The sequence below is a fragment of the Candoia aspera genome, chromosome 7 (genome assembly GCF_035149785.1).
Source record: "Candoia aspera isolate rCanAsp1 chromosome 7, rCanAsp1.hap2, whole genome shotgun sequence".
NCBI classification, from domain to species: domain Eukaryota; kingdom Metazoa; phylum Chordata; class Lepidosauria; order Squamata; family Boidae; genus Candoia; species Candoia aspera.
In genome coordinates, this window is record NC_086159.1 from 58,605,703 (window position 1) to 58,629,758 (window position 24,056).

Below are 24,056 nucleotides of genomic sequence, written 5' to 3' on the forward strand. Positions count from 1 at the left end.
ATAAGTTATACTATTCTAAAACATTTTCTTTCTCTCCAGATGTAAGATTTCATTATGTAGGACCAGAAGAATGGAATTAATTTCATGCTCTGTAGGCTTCAAGATAATATTGATTGCTGAAGATGTCAGAAAGAGAGAATAAAAAAGTAACATTTCTGCCTACTTTTTCTCTTATTCTAATATATACTATTATGGTGCAAATAATACTATGATGAATAATATGGAAATGCATAATTTATTACAGAAATTGTACAGATGAAAATAAGTTTCTTATGTACATTTCTGAATTAGGATTTTAATGTTCAGGTCATTTATCAGCTTAACTGATTCTCATAACTGGTCTGAATTACTCTTAGTGGTGAGGTATGTATCATCATCATTCCTTTACTTCTAAAAATGCCAGTGATCCAGTGTGTTTTAATAGCTGCTTCCTTCATTCTTTACCATTGATTAGAAAGAAGGAGTAATATCTAGTAGCATTTTTCCCTACCAGAACAAAATTCTACAACGTTTATACATTCCATCATCGATGCCTGTAGATTTCCATGGAAGTTTGTAGGTTATGAGATATGTTAGGCAAAGAAAAAAAAAGATGCATCTTTGGGATTCTGTTTCCACTTTGTTCTTTATGGTATTGTTGTTGAGATTCCTGATTTATTTGTTTTCCAGTAGTCAATTTTTGTAAAGAAAAAGCATGCTATTCGGACAGCAATTTCATGCATTCTTGGGACCTGCCTTGTTGCCAGTTTCTTTCTCTAGCACTGATCACACCAGATGGCTATAGGGCACATGATTCTTCAATGCAAAACAGAAAAGCATTTCAGCAAATAAAATGTGTATCCTTTTGCCTGACTTTGACTCTAATTAATCTAAATTCGAGAAGATGCAAGAAAATGTTGCCATTATCTCAGAGTAATTATATAGAATATAGTGGCATCTGCTTTCATAATTCTAACAAGCTGTCCATTGTCACTCTGGAGTCCAGCAACATCTCAATCTAATGAAATAAATAAATAAGAAATAAAACAAATAAATGGTTTTGATTGGCTTGGTACTTTACCATGGTGGATTGTTTAGTCCTTTCAGGATATTCAGTTACAAATATTGTTCTACGTTGTCACAAGGAAGTCCTTGTATTCTTTTATCTTAACTTTATTTTTATCATTTTTGTTTTGCTTTGCTTTGTTTCACTCTCTTTTGTTTATTTCTTATACATTTAAATTTCAATTGGCAGATGTATAGTGGTTTTATTGTTCATGGTGTATTTGAGTCTGCTTTTATGTGTTGTTTTAGTATTATAACTACTTCTCCGGTCATTGACCATAAATAAAGAAATAAAGAAATATTATTGTTTTATTATTCTCACTGTGTTGGTTTAATTGTTGTTGTGAGCTTTCCAGAGCTGTGTTTTAAAATGAGTGTCGATATAAGTCTTATAAATAAATAGATTAGTGTACTGCAAGATTTCTATTCTTCCCATTATAGAACATTTTTTGTTGAATTTCGTTTCTCTGGTATTTCCTAATATCTTATAGTTTATTTTTATTGTATCTGCAAATATTTTATATTAACGTATTATAACTTAGACTAAAGTTAGTAAATTCTACAGTTGCCAGTGGTATCAAGTACTAAAGTGACAAGTTCTTGATTAATGTAAGACATCAGATATACAATCAAAGCAGGGGTTCCTGATGGGCCTAAATTTAGATTAAGACTTCATCTTGAAAGCTTTAGATTGTGAATAACTTTCATTAAAACAAGGAAAGTATATTTACAATTATTTAAAAAGTAGGTTTCAAATGTCCAAAATTCTGTTGAAAATAAATTCATCTTGATAACATAGTTTGTCAGGTCCATATGCAGCTAATTCTGCCCCTTCTAATAGTGACCTCTCCCTCCCCCACCACTCTTATTTTTTTCCCAATTGAGAACTTTATTTTTGTTGATCCATGTGGAATTAAGATTTTTATTCTTCGTTGATCTGAAGAGTTTGAGATGATAAAACTATCTTGGTGGTTAAATGCCACCTTTCTTATGTAGAGCCTCAAATTAGTTGAACAGCTACAAAGGCATGGGACTTCTCTTGTCTTTTCTGCCATAAGCCTCCAAGTGACCCCCATGAGTTCTTCCCCTTTGGAGTCTTCCCCCAGTCTTCCCTGCTCTTGGACATCTTCCTGTGTTCTACCTTCTTTGGAGGTCTCATTCCCCTGGCATTCAAAGAGAGTAATTTGTGTCTTACTTGTGTGCTCTTCTTCTTCCTTGATGAGTCTTAAAAAAGAAATGTTGCATTCAACAATTTCATATTATCCTCCAGCAAGGACATCAGCTTGCATTTCAAATAGGCATAATTAACATATCCTCCTTATACAGATATCTTTAAAATGCAAATCATAACAAATTTATCCACATTCATTTCATGAATAATTAATTCTCAATGCAATGAATGAATAAAATCATCAATCATATTCACTGAAAAGCAGATCTTACTGTGTTCAAAGGAGTTTACTCACTGTAGCTTAACTGTTCTTCTACAGCATCAGTAATAAATCCATCAGTAATTAATATAAGATCTAAAAAGTGAGTCTCTAATCTCTTAATCTGAGAGCCAGTTTGGGGCAGTGGTTAAGGCACCAAGATAGAATCTGGGAGACTGTGAGTTCTAGTCCCGCCTTAGGCACAAAGCCAGCTGGGTAACCTTGGGCCAGTCACTCTGTCTCAGCCCTAGGAAGCAGACAAGGGCAAACCACTTCTGAAATCTTTCCAAGAAAACTGCAGGGACTAGTTCAGGCATTTGCCAAGAATTAGACATGATTGAACAGCAGGAAAAAAAACTGTATAGGCTGTATACAAAAACTCAAAAACAGCACAAGAGAAAAGAACAATGATGGCAAACAAACAACTAAACAAACCCAGAGGGGAACAGTAAGGAAGAAAGGGTGATCAATCATCCTCTCCAAAAAGCTTTTAGGATATTTGCAAAAGTGTTTTCAGGATAGGAAGAAAACTGCATCCAGATTGTCTGGAGGTAGAAAGATGCATCATGTTTGGCATGACGACTAGGCCAGGCTTCTCTTAACACAATCCAGCCAATTCAGACAAATTGTTGCTGAAGTAGAATCCAGATGTCGTCCTAACTGTATTGCATTACTTTCAGTGGGACAGAAATTTTGTTGCAAATATGAGCAATATTCACCTATCTCCAAACAAGTCAAATACAAATATCTGCAATTAAAATTTAATAAGTGCAAAACTTATGCCAAATAGCAGAGACACAGAAAATGCCATCATAGTGTTACACATGAGGAATGAATGCCGATGGCCTTTCCTGTTTATCCTCACTTATATGAACTCATCAAAACTGGCTATTAGATACTATGATGTCATTGGGTTTGCGTGATTCTTAATTGTTTCAGATCATTTACACATTTTTAAAAAGTGCCATAAAACAGCTAAAGAAAGGAACGGTTAAGAGTAGAAAATGCCCTTTTCTTTTCCTGCAAGCATTTTGTATCCTCTGAAATAATAACTCTTGCACTTCATGAAAATTCAGTATTCAACTGTCCATAATGAGATATTAACAGAACTAAACTTCTATTATCACTTCCTTATACAAGCTCTCAGAAATTGGTATTTAACTTTCTATGGAAGGTACACTATAACTTATTTATTTATTTATTTATATTTCAGATTTCTATCACCGCCCATCTCCCCCGAAAAGGGGACTCTGGGCGGTTTACAATCAAAAAACACTTAAATTACAATATAAATACTCTATAAAAATAAAATAAATATAGAGTAAAAAATATAAAATCCAGCAGCGTAGATCTTGTTTGTTGGAGAGAGATCTATGATACTAGCCACTCCCAAGATGAACTGGTGCCCCTCCCACCCCAAGCGAGGCAGCAGAACCAGGTTTTTAGGTTCTTCCGGAAGTCCGGGAGCGAATGGACCTGTCTCAGCTCCGGGGGCAGAATGTTCCAGAGGGCGGGTGCCACTGCAGAGAAGGCCTGCCTCCTGGACCCCGCCAGGTGGAATTCCTTTACCGGCGGGGTTCGTAGCATGCCCTCTCTGCATGACCGGGTGGGGCGGGTCGATGTTATGGGATGTTATAAACTTGGGTTTATAAAGCTAATGAGTAACATAATAGATACATGTAGTTTATACTTTTGTGGCTATCTTTTACCTATACTTCAGTTTACTAGCAGCAATCCTCTAGGTAAATTCTATTGAATTCAATGGAAGAAGCGCTGCATTCATTTTATTGTATGCGCGCACACACACACACACACACAGAGTGATCTGTTCACAGTAATGTTGGACCCTGCCAATACATTTGGATTAACGTATTTTCTACATCACTTTACACAGGGCATACCTTTTTAATATCGTTAGTTGTAGCTGTCTGATTTTATTTATTTAAATACCATAATACATAGTTGTTCTTATTTCTCCTCAGGAGAAGCTTTATGTTAAATGTTATCTAAATGACTGTTTTTATCTGTTTCTGCTTTTTTATTTTGATATGAATACATTGCTTCCCTCTATGCCTCCTGGTTTTGCAAGTTGTGCAGAATGCTAATTTGCTTTATATATCTAGATACTCAGCTGTTCCGACTGGTGAGACAGGCAGAAATAGGACCTTTTAAAAAGTTGTTCAATTATGATTAATGTTTGCTGCCATGTGTCCCATTTGATTAATCCATCATATCCAGGAGTTTTCATGAGTAGCACCTTTTGAAATTCTCTTTGCTCCCCACTCCCACTCCCACTTTCACCTCCTTTTATCATTTCTGGATATGAGTGACAGCAGGCAAAGATCAACAGTTTCTTCATATGCTACAGAAAGATCTGCTTTTCTGACAGTCACCACAGGAAAGGTCTTATTTTGATATCTGTGTTAGAGACTATGCTAGATCCTCTGCTGAGATTTGGATACATTGCATATGGAGGGCTGGTGTGTGTTTCTGGGCAACATCTTCCCCTTGAAAGAAGCGCTGATGGTGTTGAGCTAAGGAACCCAACATGGCTGGGACTGCTGGAACTTGCAATTTAACAAGGTCTGGAGAGTGACAGATTTTATATTAGAATGTAATTATTAAAATTAAGGGTCTTTTGTATCAGTGTACGAAGTGTTCAGTGTGGCAGCCCTCAGGTTAATACAGTAAACATGTTCTCACATGGTCCTTGGGACAATGTGTATTGGGACCTGTCAGAGGGTAGGTATGGATAGGAGTGAAGTCAGACACACACACACACAGCGAACAAGTGAAGTATAGTAATGTTTATTACTTTACAGGCATAAGGCAAAATTTATTTACAATAATTGTAGTGGAGCAAAAGACCAAAACTGGGATATGAAAGGTTCAGCAAGACTTCCTTTTTTTTTTTTTTGGTTTAGTGACTAAGACTTTTGGAAGTATTTAAGGGGGTGAGGATATAGTTTAGAACTGCCATATATTTTACTGAGTATGGTACATATAGACTGAGTATAGTATGTATTTGGCAAAGAAGGTAAACATCCTGTCCACCCTTAGCTGTACTATAAATTAGTAATGAATATATAGGACATTTTAAATATCACTTTAATCTAGCAGTAATAAATTAAATGTAATATTTAATTGCAGTATTTCTTTATGACAGGGTCAAAAGGGTTTTGACTGTATCATAAAGGCTTTTAATATACAGATTCTGCAACTGTGTTAGTTATTTTGTTTTAGATGATGTGTATTTTTACCCCAGAGGCTGTAGTATTTTATACTCACACAGTTTATCAATATACATTATCATAGTAGTTTATATTAACATTTTTATTATAGAGACTCTCTGCTATGTTGGTATTTTACCTCCTCCATTTGAATACTTTCATGTTGTATATTTTGTAAATTTTGCTGGCCATTGACTGAATAATGTTACTTCTATTACAATAAGTTAAATGTATTTTAAAAATCAAGACAATACTACAGCTACAGTCAACCTCCTGGCCTCAAGATGTGTTGGGAAAATTTCCAAATTTTCATAGTCAATTTCAAATGAGGAGTAGGTATCATGGGTCTCTGTACCTCTTTCTACGTATCCCCAAGGTCTCTTTCAACCACAAATAGCAAAAATTTGTTTTGATGTGGAATTGTAGTATCAGCTTCAACTCTAAAATATCCTTAACTCAGTTAAAATGGAAAAATGTTCCAAAATGATACATATGCAATATTACAGCCACACATGAACAGGACATTGTTCCACAGACTGTGAAGTTTGTCTACTTTATTTATAACCTTATTATGCAGAATCAGCTACAGCCACTGAGACTAGTTATTTTAAAGGTCACCTGTGTATTGATATAATTCAGCAAGAAGTTTAGCTTGAATGTCACTTCCAAGCCAGCTGTTCACAGCAGTCCAAATTTTTTAATTAGTGAAAAATGATGATCTTTGAAATTTTGAGGATTATAAAAATGAATGATTATCAGGTTAAAAGTTCTGATATTTTCTCTGGAAGGAAATCCATTCAGTTAAAGAAATGACACACATATTCACTGTTTATCACAAACTTATTCTATCTGCCCACTATGAACTCCATATATGGTTCTTGTTCATTCTTCCAAGAACTCTTTGAGATATTTTAGACTTCACCCTGAAAATAGTGCAACTACCTGTAGTACAGGTAGTCCTTGGTTAACAATGGTAATTGGGACCATGAACTCCATCGCTAAGCAACGTGGTCATAAAGCGTGACCTCATGTGACCATGCCAACTTACGATGGCAGTTCTGGCAGTTCCAGTTGCAGTCATTAGGTGAATCCTGCATGGTTGTTGGACGCAACATCATGCGATCACCATTTGCAACCTCCTGCCAGCTTCCCCACTTACTTTGCTTGTTGGGAGCTGGCAGTGAAGGTCGCAAATGGCGATCACATGACTACAGGATGCTGCAACTGTCATAATTGTGAACCAGTTGCCAAGTGCCCAAATCATGATCATGTGACCATGGGGACACTGCAATGGCCACAGCTTTGAGGACCAGCTATAAGTCTCCTCCTTCAGCACCATTGTAACTTTGAACAGTCGCTGAACGGGATGGTCATTAACTGAGGACTACCTGTATTGACAGTTTTCCTGGGCTCTTGAAATACTGTATGCGACTTTCAGTTAACATTTTATTCATCAAGTTCAATTACAACTATCTGAAAAACATTATTTGTGCAAACTATGTTATTTGAAATGCTTTTGATTTTATCTGAATGTTAAGACAGAATAGCATTAGTGATATTTAAGTGCAATGATATTTTGCAAACAGAATTGTTCTCTCTGCAAAACTTTTCACCTCGCTTTTGTTTCAGTGTTACGATAATCAACAGGTTGGTGGTTTTTCTAGCTAATTTGCTTGCATGAATAATCCATTACATTCTATGAGCTGGTCCATTTTTGTTCTAAAACAGGCAAAATCATACACAGAAGCCGGCTGTGTCCTTCTAATATGTCCCATGTTCCACACTGAGAAAGCAGGCAGCCCTTCAGCTTCAGAGCATGTATTTCTTAGTAAAAAGAATAAACTGGCTGCACACCCATTTTCATTTTTCCAGCAATTACTTTGTCCTGGTTTCCTTTTCCAATGACAAGGCCAGCTAACATGTGGGTGAGATGAGAAAAAGACTTTAAAACAAACAGGTCTTTCCAGCATTAGCTAGCTGCAGGGTGACCAACAGTTTTCCAGCCCAAAAAGTAATGCAGTTGTGACTGAGGATGAAAAAACATTTTGCTTTTGAATAAGAGAATTGGCCATGCCTTGTTTACTTCTTTATTTCTATTATATTGTCTAAAATAAGATTTTTAACATTTGTTGAAGTTTTCCTGAAATACAGAAACTGAGTGCTTGGAAATATGTAACTATAATTTGTATTAGAAGTAACTAATGGAACAAACTGAGAAGCCTTATGATGAAGCTGAAAGAAGAAAGTGCAAAAGCTGGGTTGCAGTTAAACCTAAAAAAACCCCAAGATTATGGCAACCAGCTTGATTGATAACTGGCAAATCGAAGGAGAAAACATAGAAGCAGTGACAGACTTTGTATTTCTAGGTGCAAAGATTACTGCAGCCGCTGACTGCAGCCAGGAAATCAGAAGACATTTAATTCTTGGGAGGAGAGCAATGACAAATCTCAATAAAATAGTTAAGAGCAGAGACATCACACTGACAACAAAGGCCCGCATAGTTAAAGCAATGGTGTTCCCCGTAGTAACATATGGCTGCGAGAGCTGGACCATAAGGAAGGCTGACAGAAGGAAGATCGATGCTTTTGAACTGTGGTGCTGGAGGAAAATTCTGAGAGTGCCTTGAACTGCAAGAAGATCAAACCAGTCCATCCTCCAGGAAATAAAGCCAGACTGCTCACTTGAGGGAATGATATTAAAGGCAAAACTGAAATACTTTGGCCACGTAATGAGAAGACAGGACAGCCTGGAGAAGATGCTGATGCTAGGGAGAGTGGAAGGCAAAAGGAAGAGGGGCCGACCAAGGGCAAGATGGATGGATGACATTCTAGAGGTGACAGACTCGACCTTGGGGGAGCTGGGGGTGTTGACTACCGACAGGAAGCTCTGGTGTGGGCTGGTCCATGAAGTCACGAAGAGTCGGGAGCAACTGAACAAATAAACAAAAAACAGAACAAACATTTAAGTCTCTGTCAATCAAGCAGAAGATACGAATTGCTTCAAGGTTGCAGCCACTCAAACAGGAAAGGCCTTGACAGCAGGGAGAACTCCAAATGTGACTCTGTGTATTGGTTGTTCAAAACAAAAGAGAGAGAGACAAAGAAATACTTTAGTATATATAATATATTGGTAAATAATATAGCTAAAGCATGCAGAGGATGGCTTCTGGAATTCTTTCCAATCCTTACCAACAGACATAGGAGCATCTTGTGTGTAACAATGTGTTGCGTCTTTCTGAGGATATATTTTTGTTCTCACTCACATTGCGTCTAGTATGCTGGGAAGGGCTGTGTGGGCTGGATATGCTCCACTCTGGGTCATATGACTGGGAGGGAATAGGGCTTAGAACAGATAAATCACCAACATTCTGAGCCACTGACCAACACAGGGATCACTGGGGAAAAACTCAGGACTTCTTTTTTATTTTACAGCCCCCTGCCTGATCTTGCTTATTTTCTTTTGCTGGCCTCCCCCTACTCACTATATTTGGTCCCAGTCTGTTCAGTTTTCAGAGATTTATTAAGCTGATGGACAGAATTCCAACCTCCTCCATAACTTCTTTCAAACATTCTTTTGCATTGGAAATAATAAAATCCAACATATTGTCAACTACAGGACTAGCATCTTAGAATCAGTTCCAAAAAGCAACAGTGAAGTATAGAAAGGACATGGGACAGTACAATGCTAAGAATATTTTCAGAGCAGGACTGGAACAATTACTGCTCGAAAATCATTGTAATTAACTGCTCTGGCAGAGAATGAGGAGATGACAAGCTTTTATATATTTCTGTTCTTTGTGACAGATTACATAGAAGTCAGCAAAAATGAGAGCAATCAAGCAAAATGCAAATGGTACAATATTTTTGATGCAATCCTGACTGCTCACTATTAATTTAAATAGGTGACACAGTTTGAAAGGTTAGATTTGTAATTAAAAGCTTTGGTAAAGTTTTGTGACTTTTAAAACCTCTGCAGTCAGAAATCAGAGAGTTATTTCATAGATCACAATTCTTACTGTTAGAGATATGTAAAGTATGCATGGGCAGGAGGAAGTATGACTGTTTTTCTTGAAGTGAGCTTTCTGTTATAAACACTTCCCTGGAAATAATATTCAGAATTCTACAATAATGGTAGCAGAAAATCATGGTCTGCTGAGTTGCATTGTGGAAAACATTCTATGTCCTTCTTAAATTTTTGTTTTGCCAGATTATCAAACCTTAAGAGGAATATGATGAGTTTGACATCACATTGTCCTGCTCCTATTATTCTTGCCAAAGAAGTAAAATCTTGCCTTGTCATTATTCCTATCATGGGTGCCCAGTAGAAGCCACAATAACATCATGCCTATCATCATGTCCATCATTGTGTAATCATAATGATTGATACAAATTACGTATTTTGGGTCTTTTGCATAATGGAATCATGACATGCATGATTTCAGTTCCCTTCCTCACTCATGGATGCCCATGAATCATCTAGGTCAAGTATTGGGAGTTCAACTAAGCAAAGGAACTGTCCAGCATTGTGTGTACAGCATAAATGCTTCAGCAATGGTTAGGCCCCAACTAAGTAGCATTATAGGTGTTCATGTCCCATTCTTTTGGAAGTTGTGAAAAGAACCTTAATCCAGAATGTGCTTTCAGTTAGGAGCACTTAGTATGCTGTCAGTTAGACCTAAGCTGGTGATTCTGGGCATCTGTCAAGTCATACACACTTACTTTCTTACGGTATGAAAGATGGAGAAAGGGGATGAAAATAATAGCACAGGAGGAAGAGGAGGAGCTTTGCACAAGAGGGGATTTGTTGTTGGCAGATTGCTGGGAAAGCCTTTAGCCCAGGAGAGATCAGAAAAGTCACACACACCAGGCATATCTACAAAAATAATTTATTTACAAAAAGCAAAAACATATTTAAAGGACTTGGCTCTCATTAAGAGCTACCTGGCTTGCTACATGCCGGCACAGAAGAGAAAGAAGAACTGAAACAAGTCCGGGCAGGTTCCTCCCCCCAGGTGCAATAATTAACATTCGAAAAGGGGGCAGTTGAATTCAACCTCTGGCCAAAAATGATTAGAGACAATAGCACCTTAATCTGTTAGTAGGAAAACCATTAACATTTGTGACTTGGCAGGACATTTGTAAATGTTTCCCCTAACAACTTTTCTGTTATAAGAGCATATGAAATAGAGGGGAGCTTTAATATTAATAAATAAATCTTCTTGAACAGAGATGAACACAGACATGTCTTTAGAGTGTAATTTGTTCCTTTCATAAAAAACCAAAAGCAGTTGCATATGTTTCATTAAATTACTTCCTGATTTGTTTTGATGTTTAGGAGCCTTAAATCAAACAAGCTGGGGGAAAAAATATCCAGCATGCAATGGTGCCAAGCAGTCACCTATTAACATTGATGAAGATCTTACTCAAGTAAATGTGGACCTCAAGGAACTGAAGTTCAAAGGTTGGGAAGAAGAAACTTCAAAAGACACCTTAATCTATAATACAGGCAAAACAGGTACAAAATGTATATTCATATTTGATTTAATATTCATAGAAATTTGTTCACATGTGAAGCAACTGCATGTAGATTTTTTTTTACAGTCTCTTGGTTCATTTTCTCTCTTTTTTATCTTTTTGAAATTAACATTCTTGCAATTATTGGGAAGACAGCTGGCAAGAGCAGACAGGCATTAAATCATGAGGCCTCCAGGGACAAAACAAACACAGTAACAAAAATAGCCCTTGAATCACATGATTCCTATAATCCAATCCTTCCTATTTCCTGAATATAAATATATTTGTAACAAAATACGCCTGCCTATTAATGAAGCCCACATTTTGCACGTTATGTCACAAAGACACAGCTAGTGTTTTCACAGAGCAATTAATAAAGAAGTCATTAAAAGTGTATCACACTTAATTATAATCTTCTAATTCAAAAAGATATCATTGTAATTACTGAGATTTTACCAGGTACAGATTAGTCAATCAGTATGTATTGATAAGTCACATAAATAAATATGAATTGAAATAAATATAACCATCTATTGCATTGATATTCAATCATATAGAATATTACCTGTCTAGATTTTGTTTTATGAAATCTGCAATTATTCATAGTAATAGACTCTAATGACCTGTATAGTATATTCCCTTTGTATAAGAGAGTGCTGAACTATTTCTCAAAAACATAAATTTGAAGCACTAAATTACTTAATAATTCATCATTTGGAAACTGAAGAGAAATTCCAAAAACTTGAGGTATGGAATAGAAATCTGTTGAATATTCCACAGGCCCATAAAGCATATTTTTTGAAACTGAGGTATTTATTTTCTTAAATTTGATTTAATATTTAATATTAATAAGTTTTCCTTCTATCACACGTATTATATCATTTATCTGCTGAAATTAGGTAGTTGCAAACCAATTGTATCACTACATAATTTATTTTATTATTTTATTTCTCACAGAATTTTTAAAGCAAACTTGACTTTTGAAAATTATAAATTAGATAACAAAACTGATAGGTAGACACATTTTATTTAAAGTGTACAAAATATATTAAAATTCATATAAGCAATCTTATTTAATCTAAAAATGTAAACATTACACATTATAGCTTATTTAGATTCATTTTTTACTACATTATGTTAACAGGAATAGTAAACCAGGATTATGTTCAGTTTCCACACAAACAATGGAACAAGTTTTCATAGAAATGCATAGAAGAAATGCTTAATGGTGCATGGACATTTAAAGGTGGGAATTTGGGAGGCAGGGAAAGAGAGCTATTAGTGACTCCTTGACTCTCATCTCCAAAGTCCTTAGAAGTCATTGCTTTAAACCAGTGTTTCTCAGTCTTGGCAACTTTAAGATACGTGGACTTCAGCTCTCAGAATTCCCCAGCCAGCATGGCTGGTTGGGGAATTCTGTGGTCTGAAGTCCATGTATCTTAAAGTTGCCAGAGTTGAGACAGACTGCTTTAAACAGTCAGTAGTGCCACAGTGACAGTAGAAAATAATGTGTCCTAGCACTAACACTAACCCTGTCTATGTTTGAGACAGTCTACCTGTCCATTTCCATAATTCCCCTCCATAAAGTATAAATTACACTTACTGGGTTAAATTCAAACTATATTCTGAGCTGAAATATATGAAATATATTAATATTATTAATCATATTAATTTAGCTCAAATCCTGTTGATTTCAGTGGGGAAAATGTAATTAATCTGTTCTAGATTGCACTCATGGTGTTGATATATCATTTGATTTGATCATTTTAAAATTAAGGCTGATAAATTTGAAATGCAAGTTATTTTTTCTTAAGTATAATGAATAGTTATTTTTGTTTCTTTTTTCAGTGGAAATTAAGCTGAAAAATGAATACTTTGTAATTGGAGGAGGATCAGAAGCTATATTTAAAGCAAGTAGGATAACATTTCACTGGGGAAAATGCAATATATCTCATGATGGATCTGAACATAGTATAGCTGGACAAAAATATCCCCTTGAGGTAATTAATTGTAATTAATTTTAATAACATTAGAAATACCAACATATTTGTGCACTTTCATTTGTATAGATATAATTAAATAGCTATAAATAACACTGACTAGTATGTTTACAGAAGTGCTTAGTTTACCTTTTTAAAAAAAAGCTCAAGACTCATTTTTTTAATCTCTTCAGAATAGCTTTGATGGAATGGTACAATTGATTATACTTTCTGATACAGTACAGGTAGTCCTCAACTTACAACCATAATTGGAACTGGAACTTCAGTTGCTTAGTAATGCAGCCATTAAGTGAGGCATCATGTGACTGCACCCAATTTTGCAACCTTTTTGCTGCATCATTAAGTGCATCACCATGGTTGTTAAGTGAATCACATGGTTGTTAAGCTAATCACATGGTCGTTAAGTGAATCTGGCTTCCTCCATTGATTTTGCTTGTCAGAAGCCAGCTGGGAAGGTTGCAAATGGCAATCATGTGACCCCGGGACACTGCAACCATTGTAAATACATGCCAGTTGCCAAGCAATTGAATTTTGATCACAAGACCACAGTCATTATGTGACAGTCGTGTAAGAACCGGTCATAAGTCACTTTTTTCAGCGCCATCATAACTTCAAATGGTCACTAAATGAATGGTCATAAGCCAAGGACTACCTGTAACTTCAGTTAGTTCCAAAGAATGGAGCTGATTTGCCATGTGTAGTAGTTACTAATTCTGGACCAATTCAAGGTACTGCTTTTAGTCTTTCAAGTGACACAGAGCAAGTTTCATCTCATTGGTTGAATCCTTCTTGGGCCTTAATGTTTTCTTCCAATTCCCTTTTCCAATTGTCCACCAAGTAAAGCAGAGTATATGTGTTGCTTCCTTTATTGCATGCAATTCCCAGAAAGCTGTAACTGAAACCATTCAGCCAAATAAGCACTAAGGGAAAGGGGGTACCAGAGAGTCTTCCCTTAGCTATCATGCCCTTAACTCTTTCACTGCCACACTCAACTTTAGTTTTCAGCACTTATTGAGTCTTAATGTCTTGTTAGGTAAGCAATGGAAGGGCTGAGGATCACCATTGTTGGGCTGTGCTTAAGGCGGTGTTTCTCAACCTTGGCAACTTTAAGAGGTGTGGACTTCAACTCCCAGAATTCCCCAGCCAGCTATTTTGAGCAATATGTTCCCAAGTTTTTAGAAACTGGAAAATTTCAAACACAGCATATCAGTGCTTTAGATTTCTAAAGTTCCTGATAGATCTCAACTAATAAATGTCCTTTGTATATTTTTTTCACAGTTCTATTAACTCAAAAAAACACTATGCTATTATATTTACAGATGCAAATCTACTGTTATGATTCAAATGAGTTTTCAGATATAGAGAAAGCAATCGAAGGAAATGGGAAATTAAGAACTTTATCAGTTTTATTTGAGGTAATCATTGTTAATGGTTATTGATTCTTCAACTTTGAATGTAATTGTTTCCATTTTGAGGGTAAGAGTTGTGCTGTATGTACGTGTATTATTGTAATTTTAAAGAAGAAGAATAAGCCTTATTTTCAGCAGAGCTTGGGAATTAATGTGGCGCTGCGGGTTAAACCGCTGAGCTGTCGATCGGAAGGTCGGCGGTTCGAAACCGCGCGGCGGGGTGAGCTCCCGTTGCTCGTCCCAGCTTCTGCACACCAAGCAGTTCGAAAACATGCAAATGTGAGTAGATTAATTGGTACCGCTTCGGCGGGAAGGTAACGGCGTTCCGTGAGTCATACTGGCCACATGACCCGGAAGTGTCTATGACAACGCCGGCTCCAAGGCTTTGAAACGGAGATGAGCACCGCCCCCTAGAGTCGGACACGACTGGACTTTACGTCAAGGGAAACCTTTACCTTTACCTTTAGAATATTAAAAGAAATATATTTTTATAATTTAAGAGCTGTCATACTAATGATACCTTGCATGATTTCTTACTGAGAAAAGTCCAATCTTTCTTCAACAGGTTGGTCTGGAAGATAATATAGATTACAATTCAATTATTGAAGGAGTGGCCAGTGTTAGTCGGTTTGGTGAGTCTGTGGCATAATTTGAGAAACTATATGAACAGTTATCACTTTGAAGATTCTAAGCCTGGTGATATATGAATTTATGGTATCTGCATGCATGACAAAACCTTGCTCAAATCCTACAGCTGCAGATATATAAATAGTAGAGTTGTGCATAACATCCAGAGAGGCACTTTGTTTCCCAATGGAAATGTCTTCTGAACATGCTTAGACAATGCACAGAGACCCTCAAGATGCCATGCCAAATCTTCAGAAGACATGGCTCTTCAATGCTGTGAACAGGGAGTTAAAGAGGTACTTTGCAGAGTATCTCTCTGAATGGTTTTAATCAGCCCTACTCCCCCATTCTCATAGCCATAATATTCAGTACCATTTCATATGAGCAAAGATACTGTTAAAGTTTTATTCCAAAAAGAAACTTCACATATCATGGCAAGACATGAACCTTCCTTGTAAAGGCCAGGCAGCATGTTGTTACAGGATTGGAACTCAGTTAATGTTTGGGTGGGAATCCATTGGGAAAGGCCACTGTTATGAGTTAGGCTGGTGACTGAAACAACAACAGCAACAAAATAAAACAAAATCAGAAGAAGGTAATGGCAAGCCATTTCCATAAGATGCATATGTGAGGTTCCCTAGAGTCAAGTTCAACTCAGAGGAGACCTTACTTTAATGCACAGGTACTCTTTGCTACTCCCTCAGACCCTTTTCAACATAAGCAAACTAAAAAACCACAGTAAGGCATAGTGTTTCAATAGCATTCAAGTCAGGGATAATTTAAATTGCACCCAAACAAGCTGAGATAGCCTCCTTTATATCTGCTTTAAATATTACAGATGCAGAAAGCTACATTCAGTAGGATAACATGTATCAAGAGAATGGCTATAGCAAATGATTTGTTTGAGAGGACTAGGTTTTGAAATAAAACACAGAGCAAGATAACATTTTGCTCCCAGTGAGATATTATCACAGTGTGTTGTTCAGCAACTCCAGTGAGGAATGTCCTTTAAAGCATTGAAACCCTGCTGCACAGGTACCACCCCACCTTTCCTGAAATGGCTCCTCCTAGCATTTCCATAACAGAGAGATTTCAGCTTCCATATTCTATTTGGCAAGGAGAGGCATAGAAAAGGGAATTGCACCCCTTTTCTAGCTAAGAAGAAACTATGCCACTGTGATGGAAAGTGTGTGGCAGCAGTGGGCATTTTCTGCACTTTACAAGATAGAAGGAAGAGCTGGTGGACTGTAGCTCTGTTGGTTATAAGAGTTCCAGCTGGAGACAATCACAGGCTCAGCATGGCAATTTAAAGGAGGTTTTGTTTTGTTTTGATTGATTGATTAAATATATACATTCATTTCAAGAGTTATTCTCCCGGATTAAAGAAAAAGACCATGTAGTCTAGCATTGTTTTCCAGCGTCAGCTAATGAGATTCTTCAGGGGAGTTCATAATCAGGGCATTAAAGAAGCGACCTCCACTCTAATTTTCCCCTTGTACTGATATCTTAGTTCTTTTTCCTCTATTTCTGGTACTTGGACATAAAACCTCACTTATTCAGGTATAGCAGGAGGATAATCAGCAGGTGCAGAAGGATTCCAGGATCTGCAGAAGGACAAAAACTGGGTGACTGAGTTAGAAAGGGGAATGGCTAAATGACCAGATTACTGAACATTTTAGTTCATGGCTAGGGGTCACTCATTAACAATCTATCGCATATGGAGTTGTGTAATGGAGATGCTTTAATCTGGTTTCCTTTCACAGTCATAAAGCAATCATTTTGCCCCTTACCCTTCCATTTCTACTCATCAGGAAAAATGGACCCCTTCATGACAGAGATTTTAAGGGATGTTAAGGGAGCCTTAGGCCTTTGCAAGGTTTAAGGCATTCATTTTACCCCTTAATCCCCCACAGGCTAACCGTGGCATTCTAGGGCTCTGGGAGGTATAAACGGGGTGTTGGGGACAGTGCAGGCCACAGATTGCCCATTCCCTATTTATATTTTGATTCTGACTCACCTTGAGGAGAATTCAGCCTTGAAAGGTAGCAAAACATTTTGACCTAGACAGATCTATGCCTTCACCCAGCAACTCCACTTCTACTTTATGCAAGTTGGATTTTAAAATATCGTCATGGGAACTTCTTTATATTTTGCAGGGAAAAAAAATGAACTGGAGCCTTTCATTTTGTTGAATCTTTTGCCAAATTCAACAGACAAATATTACACTTACAATGGATCTTTGTCAACTCCTCCATGCTCAGAAACTGTTGAATGGATTGTGTTCAAAGACGCTGTTAACATTTCAGAAAACCAGGTAATTTATATATGTGTGAATGAAACAGTTGATCCTAATTGTAAAGAAAAATTATATGCAGTTGCTTCATATTTTCATTACACAAAATATTTAAATTTATATCGAGATCGTATGACTTTCTAAAATAGGGGCCACAGAGTGAATGTCAGAGTAAATTACTGTATTAAAAAATACACTATCAGTTTCAATACTGTGAAGGTGCCATTGGATACAGGTCAGTAGACAAATGTACATGATTACAGTGCAACAAGAAAGAATTTTCTCCAGAAATAAACAGTTGTACTACCTGCATCTACACCAGCTTTAGGAAGAGCATGCACTATTCCAAACCAACAAAATATATTTGCTTATTGGTGATTAGAATGTTATCTGTAATTGAAAACTCACTTTGTAATGGCATGAACTGTATCTGTAACAATGTTGACCTTATAAAAAGTATTTTGTTAAGGCTCATAACGAACTTCGAACTTGTATGGTGTGCCTCCTCTTTTTCCTCTTTGTCTCCTCTTTCCTCATGTCTCCTCTTTTTCCTCTCCGCTCATGTACCACCTTTCACATTTCTATTGTGTTTTAAAATGCCAGTTTGATTTATACCTGAATTCTTTTATGGACAAAAAGAATGACAAAATGTGGTCCTGAGTTATGTTTCTTTTAAACAAAAGCTAAGGGAGCTAATGTTCCTGCTAAACAAAGAGATTATATAGGAAGAATCAGGAAACATAACATTTAGACATTTAGAGTAATACATGTTTCTCCATCAACTGAATATGGCTTTTAAAAAATTTATTCCTTAATAAATTCCTTCCATGGTTCCATTTATTGTCTTTTTCCAGCTGTCTGTATTTTGTGATGTTCTGACCATGCAGCAATCTGGTTATGTGATGCTGATGGACTATCTACAAAATAATTTTAGAGATCAACAACATAAGTTTTCTGGCCAAGTATTTTCATCATATACTGGGCAGGAAGAGATTCATGAAGCAGGTACTTATTTGTTTCTTAGAACTGCAGGCTTAAGCATCATTTTTGTCACCATGAATTGCTCTGGTGGAAAACAGAATAAGAATACAGATCCTTATTCAACTGTCCACGTGCAGAGAGTTTTAAGACATTTATTTCTTGTGCCAATTAGCTGTGGGGCATGGATCAAGGAGCAAAAAATAAGTGGGTAAATAAATTCAACCTTGCCAAAATTTGAAAATTTGTCCAGCATGAATTATCTATCATTCAGTTGAGTTTTCCAAGATATATCAACATACTCCTAGGGATTCTCACACAAATACATGCCTCTACACCAGCTTTCCCAACCTAGTGCCTTCCAGATATATTGGGACTGCTAGCACAGTTGGAAAACACCAAACTGGAAAAGGCTGTTCATATCACCTTTGTCTTGATTAAGTGTGCTATTACTTGCAATAGAAATAACCCCGTCCACAGTAGAAAGTGAAGACGCTAAAATAATTACCTACACATGGTTATGGTGTCTTGCAAATGTCACCATTTTGTATTTCCATCCTGAGGTCTGAAGCAAGTACAGGTAGTCCTTGCTTAACAACCATTCATTTAGTGATGGTTCGGACTTACGACAGTGCTGAAAAATCTGACTTAGAACAGGTCCTCACAGTTATGATTGTTGCAGTGTCCCTGTGGTCATGTGATCATGGTTGGGGCACTTGGCAACCAGTTCACATTTATGACCGTCGCAGCATCCCGTGGTCACATGATTGCCATTTTTGACCTTCCCAGCTGGCTTCTGGCAAGCAAAATCAATGAGGAACTGTGTAATTCACTTAACAACCACATGGTTCGCTTAACACCTGCAGTGATTTACTTAACAACTGCCGCGAGCTTAGCCAAAAGGCCAAAAAACAATTAATACAACTGAATGAGGGGTTTTTGCCCACTGGATACAACAAGGGTTCAGAGTATCTGTTCAGTCTAACAAATGAATATGTCACAAAATCTAGTAAATGATAACTAATATATTATCTGTTTAGTGTTTTATTCTAAAAGAAGCTTTAACATAGGTCACACGTTAAATAAGATTGTGTTATTAAACTTCAGGTTGATAAAATAGGAAAAATACCTCTAATTTTTTTATTTTATTATGCAGGTTTAATGTTAGAAAACTATACTGAGTACTGGGTGCCCCCTTGTGTTCAAAAGACAAATTCCGAAATAATAATAAGGGGAAAACACATTTTAAAAATCTAAGTGAAATCATTTTAATGAAAATCGATTATGCAATGATGACATCTCAGTAAATGGGTTAAGGCTTTTTTTTCTGAATTAAGGCCAATTTATATTTTCAGGTGGCTGCATTGAACTAGTTTAAATCTAATTAAAGGCAGTTTAGCCTTTCTTGCCTGTAGGAAATCATTGATTTTTACTACAATACCACAGACCTTATCTTCACTGCACCCCAATAATCCTAGCATTCAGAGTATTCTATACAGTTGGATCAAGAAAGACCACTATTGTTTTTGCGAACACCAAAAACCATCCCATAGTCTGAGCTGAGATATCATTCAAGATCTGCTATCTTGAAATGAGAAGATATTTCCAGATTAAATCTCCCAGCTAAAAAAAAAAAAGTGCAAGAAGGATGGTTATTACATATTTGAAACAGAGCTGAGCCTAACAGTTATTCATTTCAATCCCTTGGTTATGTATTTTTTTTAAACTTCACCTTTCCAGTTCCTGCAATAATATTACAGCAATAGTACATGTTTGCTTTATTTATTTATTTATCCATATGTGCTTCTAAAAATGGTTATATAAGTACAAGCAGTATGAAGCTGAGGCTGAAGAATGAGGCTGACATCTTAAAATGCTAGCAGAAATTATTTAACATCTGCAGATGTGGGTGGGGTGAATTCTATGTCAGATTATATATGTATGCCTTTGAGTCAGTATTTGACTCCTGGCAACTGCCTGGACAAGTCCCTGCAGGGTTTTTTTGGCAAGATTTCAGAAGTGGTTTGCCATTGCCTCCTTCCTAGGGCTGAGATAGAGTGACTGGCCCAGGATCACCCAGCTGGATTCATGCCTAAAGCAGTACTGGAACTCACAGTCTCCCTGTTTCTAGCCCAGTGCCTTAACAACTACACCAACCTGCTCTTGCAGGTCAGAGTAGCCAGGAAAAATACTTTAATCTCTTTCCCCATCAGGTGTGCATTATTCCAAATCTGGATATAGTCTTTTATCTATAGATGGTTGCACAGTCATTTTTAACCAAGGGAATTCACCCCACCCCCATCTGCAGTTGTTAAAAAATAACCAAGGCTAACCACATTTAGCCTTTTCATGGTTTCTGGAGTAGTAGGATGTGGCAAAAACTAAATGTTATTTAATTTAAATTAATTTAATATAGTTAATATGATTACTCCCCATGTATTTTAATGATTTTCTTCTTCTGTAACATTAAGAATTATAATTTGGCAGTAGCTCTGGTAAGGACTATGGAGTATGGCACTCAAAGTATTTTGAGGAGGAGGGCTATATATTGCTTAAATTATTCTAGATCAGCACACATTCCTCCTCTAGTGTAATTGAAACAGTTTTATAGCTTAATGGCTATAAAGATGAGCCAGCCTTGAGTTTGGTAGTATTTAATCTCTTTTTTCAGTAGTGAATGCAGGAAGATGCTTATTTATTTATTAAATGAGTATTGGCCAAACCTATTCAGATTCATGGGAGGTTACAGAAAATAGTTAAAATATCCACATTACAACGTAACAATAGAAAATAATAAAAGATCCACAATGAATTTATAAAGAAGTTATTAAAAGTTGGGCTCATCCTAGGGTGAAAGACAACTATGAGTTTTTTCTCTGTAGCTCTATCTTGTATTTATTTTTCTTCAATACATAATTACTATAACCTGTAAACAAACTTTTTTTTTTTAAGTTTGCAGCTTGGAACCAGAAAATGTTCAAGCCGATCCAAAGAACTATACTAGTCTTCTTGTTACTTGGGAAAGGCCAAGAGTAGTGTATGACACGATGATTGAAAAATTTGCTGTATTCTACCAACAGTTGGAAGGAGAAGACCAGACAAAGCATGAATTCCTAACTGATGGTTACCAGGACTTGGTAAATGACCACTTCAAAGGTCTTCTGTGAATCTGGGAATATGCCCCAGTGAATTCAACATGTATGGGATTACACATATACAGTGGATCTGTATAAGCTTGTATTTTAAAGTGCTTCAGAGGGATAACTGTTATGTAGGTTTCCTCTATCTTTATCTATGCTTACTAAGTTGGTTTCACCTCATGCAGTACCCTAGAACTATTCCCATTCCTACAATCATTCCCCTGTACTAATACATTTCATGGATTGTGTAGTTATTGTTATCCGAGAAACCCTGGTGGCTTCCAAGAATGCTGCCACAGAGGTAATTGATATTCCAAGAGATAATTGGTAGTGAGATCCTGTTGGTGAAATTGGGCTGTTGAGGAGACTGTTGCTAGTATACCAACCTCACAGCTACATAGTTACCTACCTGTCTGCTTGAGTCTGTGAGTGGGTTAACAGTGGAGTTTCCCAGGCTTATGGTACTAGTGGAAATCAACCTTCCATCCCTGGATGTGGACTCAGAGATGGACCAGGAATTTATGGTCATCATAGCAACCATGGTTATCTCTAGCCCAACTCACAGTGGGGGTCATACATTCAGGGCTGTGGTGACAGGGCTGTGGTGGCAGGATCTGGAATAGAATGCTGTCACTTTTAGTCCCTTGTCATGGACACGTCTTTCCCTATTAGCCTTGGAGTTTTCTCTGACTGCACTCCACTGCAGGAACATAGGACCTATTTGATTGATCTGCCCCAGCATGTGGGGGGTTGAAGCTGCATAACAGATGCCTAGAGTGCTGCTAAAGGTAAATGAAGAGTGAACCCAACTGAGCATGGGTAAGAGTCTTCTTAAGGATTACTTTGTGGCAATAACAGCAGCAAAATATAATTATTTTTCTGCCCTTATTGCATCTATGGAGATCTGACCAGCAGCCCTGTTTAAGATGATCCAGTCTCTCCTGGGCAAGGAGGGCCAACGGGAACATTTACAGGATTTCCCTAAGGACTATTCTAGGTATCTGTGGATAATGTCACTCAGAATTGGACTCTAGCTGTACAAATCCTATGGATTTGCCTGAGGGATGGTCTTGCTTGATTATCTGGGAGGAGTTTGAGCCTGTTAATCCTGAAGTGGACAGGATCCTTCCAGCTGTGTTTTAGATCCATGTCTGTCCAAAGTGATTAAAGCCTCCTGGGAGGTGATGTCATGAGTACTGATGGTGAGCAGGAGGGGGGGAAACGCATGCGTAGTACTGAGGAATTAAGCAGCCATTCAAAGAAACACAGATCAGACCTGCCTTAACTTTTGGGGTTTATCTGTCTGGGTTTTCCCACGCTTCTTCAGTTTGTTAGGATTCTGTCTTATGTAGCAGTAATAAACACTAGAGACCTACTCCTCGTCTCAGCAGATTCCTGACTGTTAGGACAGGTGACATGTGGTTGGGTCCATGTGATTGTTAATGTCTCTGTGAAGGATGGGGTGGTTCCACCTGCTTTGAAAGAGGTGGTTGTCCATCCTATCCTCAAGAAACCATCATTGGATCCAATAAAACTGGACAATTTTCATCTGGTCTCCCACCTCCCCTTTCTAGGAAAAATTGTTGACAAGGTGGTCAGTTTGCTACTCCAGCAGGCCTCAAAGGAAACTTATGATCTGGACCCTTTTCAGTCAGGTTTCAGACCTGGTTACAGCACTGAAATAGCATTGGTGACACTTGTTAATGAACTTTGGTAGGAATGGGATGGGGGCTTAGGCCTCCTTGATTTCTCAGTAGCTTTTGATATCACTGATTATGGTCTCCTCCTGGACTGGCTCAGGAGATTGGAAGTATTACAGTGGTACTTCTTTCTCCTGGGCTGGTTTCAGTCAGTGTTGCAGAGAGAGGTCTAGCCCTAAATCCCTTCTTTGTAGGGTGCCTCAGGGCTATACCCTCTCCAAGTCCTATTTAGCATCTACATAAAGCTGCTGGGTGAGATCATCTACCAACACTGGGTATCATCAGTATGTTGATGGTAGCCAATTGTATACCAGGGTCAGCTAGATGATACTGGCATTGGAGTGCCAATGCACAAGTCCATATTGCATATTGATTATGCCCATTTCTGGATCCAGAGTACTTACTCCCAGGAACTCCTGGTTTAGTCCCCTTCTGTCTAGACCAGGGTTCCTCAACCTTGGCAACTCTAAGCTGTGCGGACTTCAACTCCCAGAATTCTGGGAGTTGAAGTCCGCACAGCTTAGAGTTGCCAAGGTTGAGGAACCCTGGTCTAGATTATTGCAATGTGCTCTGCATGGGGCTGTTCTTAAGAACATTCAGAAGCTGTAATTGATCCAGATTGTGGCACTGAGAGCAGTTTGGGACATGTCAAGACATGCCCATCTAACACCAATGCTCCATGAGCTGAACTG

At 37.4% G+C, this 24,056-nt stretch overlaps 1 protein-coding gene across 1 annotated transcript in view; it reads left to right on the forward strand.

Annotated features, from left to right (window-relative positions):
- Positions 1–24,056, forward strand: part of PTPRZ1 (protein tyrosine phosphatase receptor type Z1) — a 102,918-nt gene that overhangs the window by 38,680 nt on the left and 40,182 nt on the right. Inside the window, exons 3-9 of the mRNA XM_063309346.1 lie at positions 11,039–11,218; positions 13,066–13,217; positions 14,537–14,632; positions 15,192–15,258; positions 17,410–17,567; positions 18,401–18,551; positions 21,477–21,661. Of these exons, the coding sequence (XP_063165416.1) occupies positions 11,039–11,218; positions 13,066–13,217; positions 14,537–14,632; positions 15,192–15,258; positions 17,410–17,567; positions 18,401–18,551; positions 21,477–21,661 (989 nt within the window). The remainder of the gene's footprint in view (positions 1–11,038; positions 11,219–13,065; positions 13,218–14,536; positions 14,633–15,191; positions 15,259–17,409; positions 17,568–18,400; positions 18,552–21,476; positions 21,662–24,056) is intronic.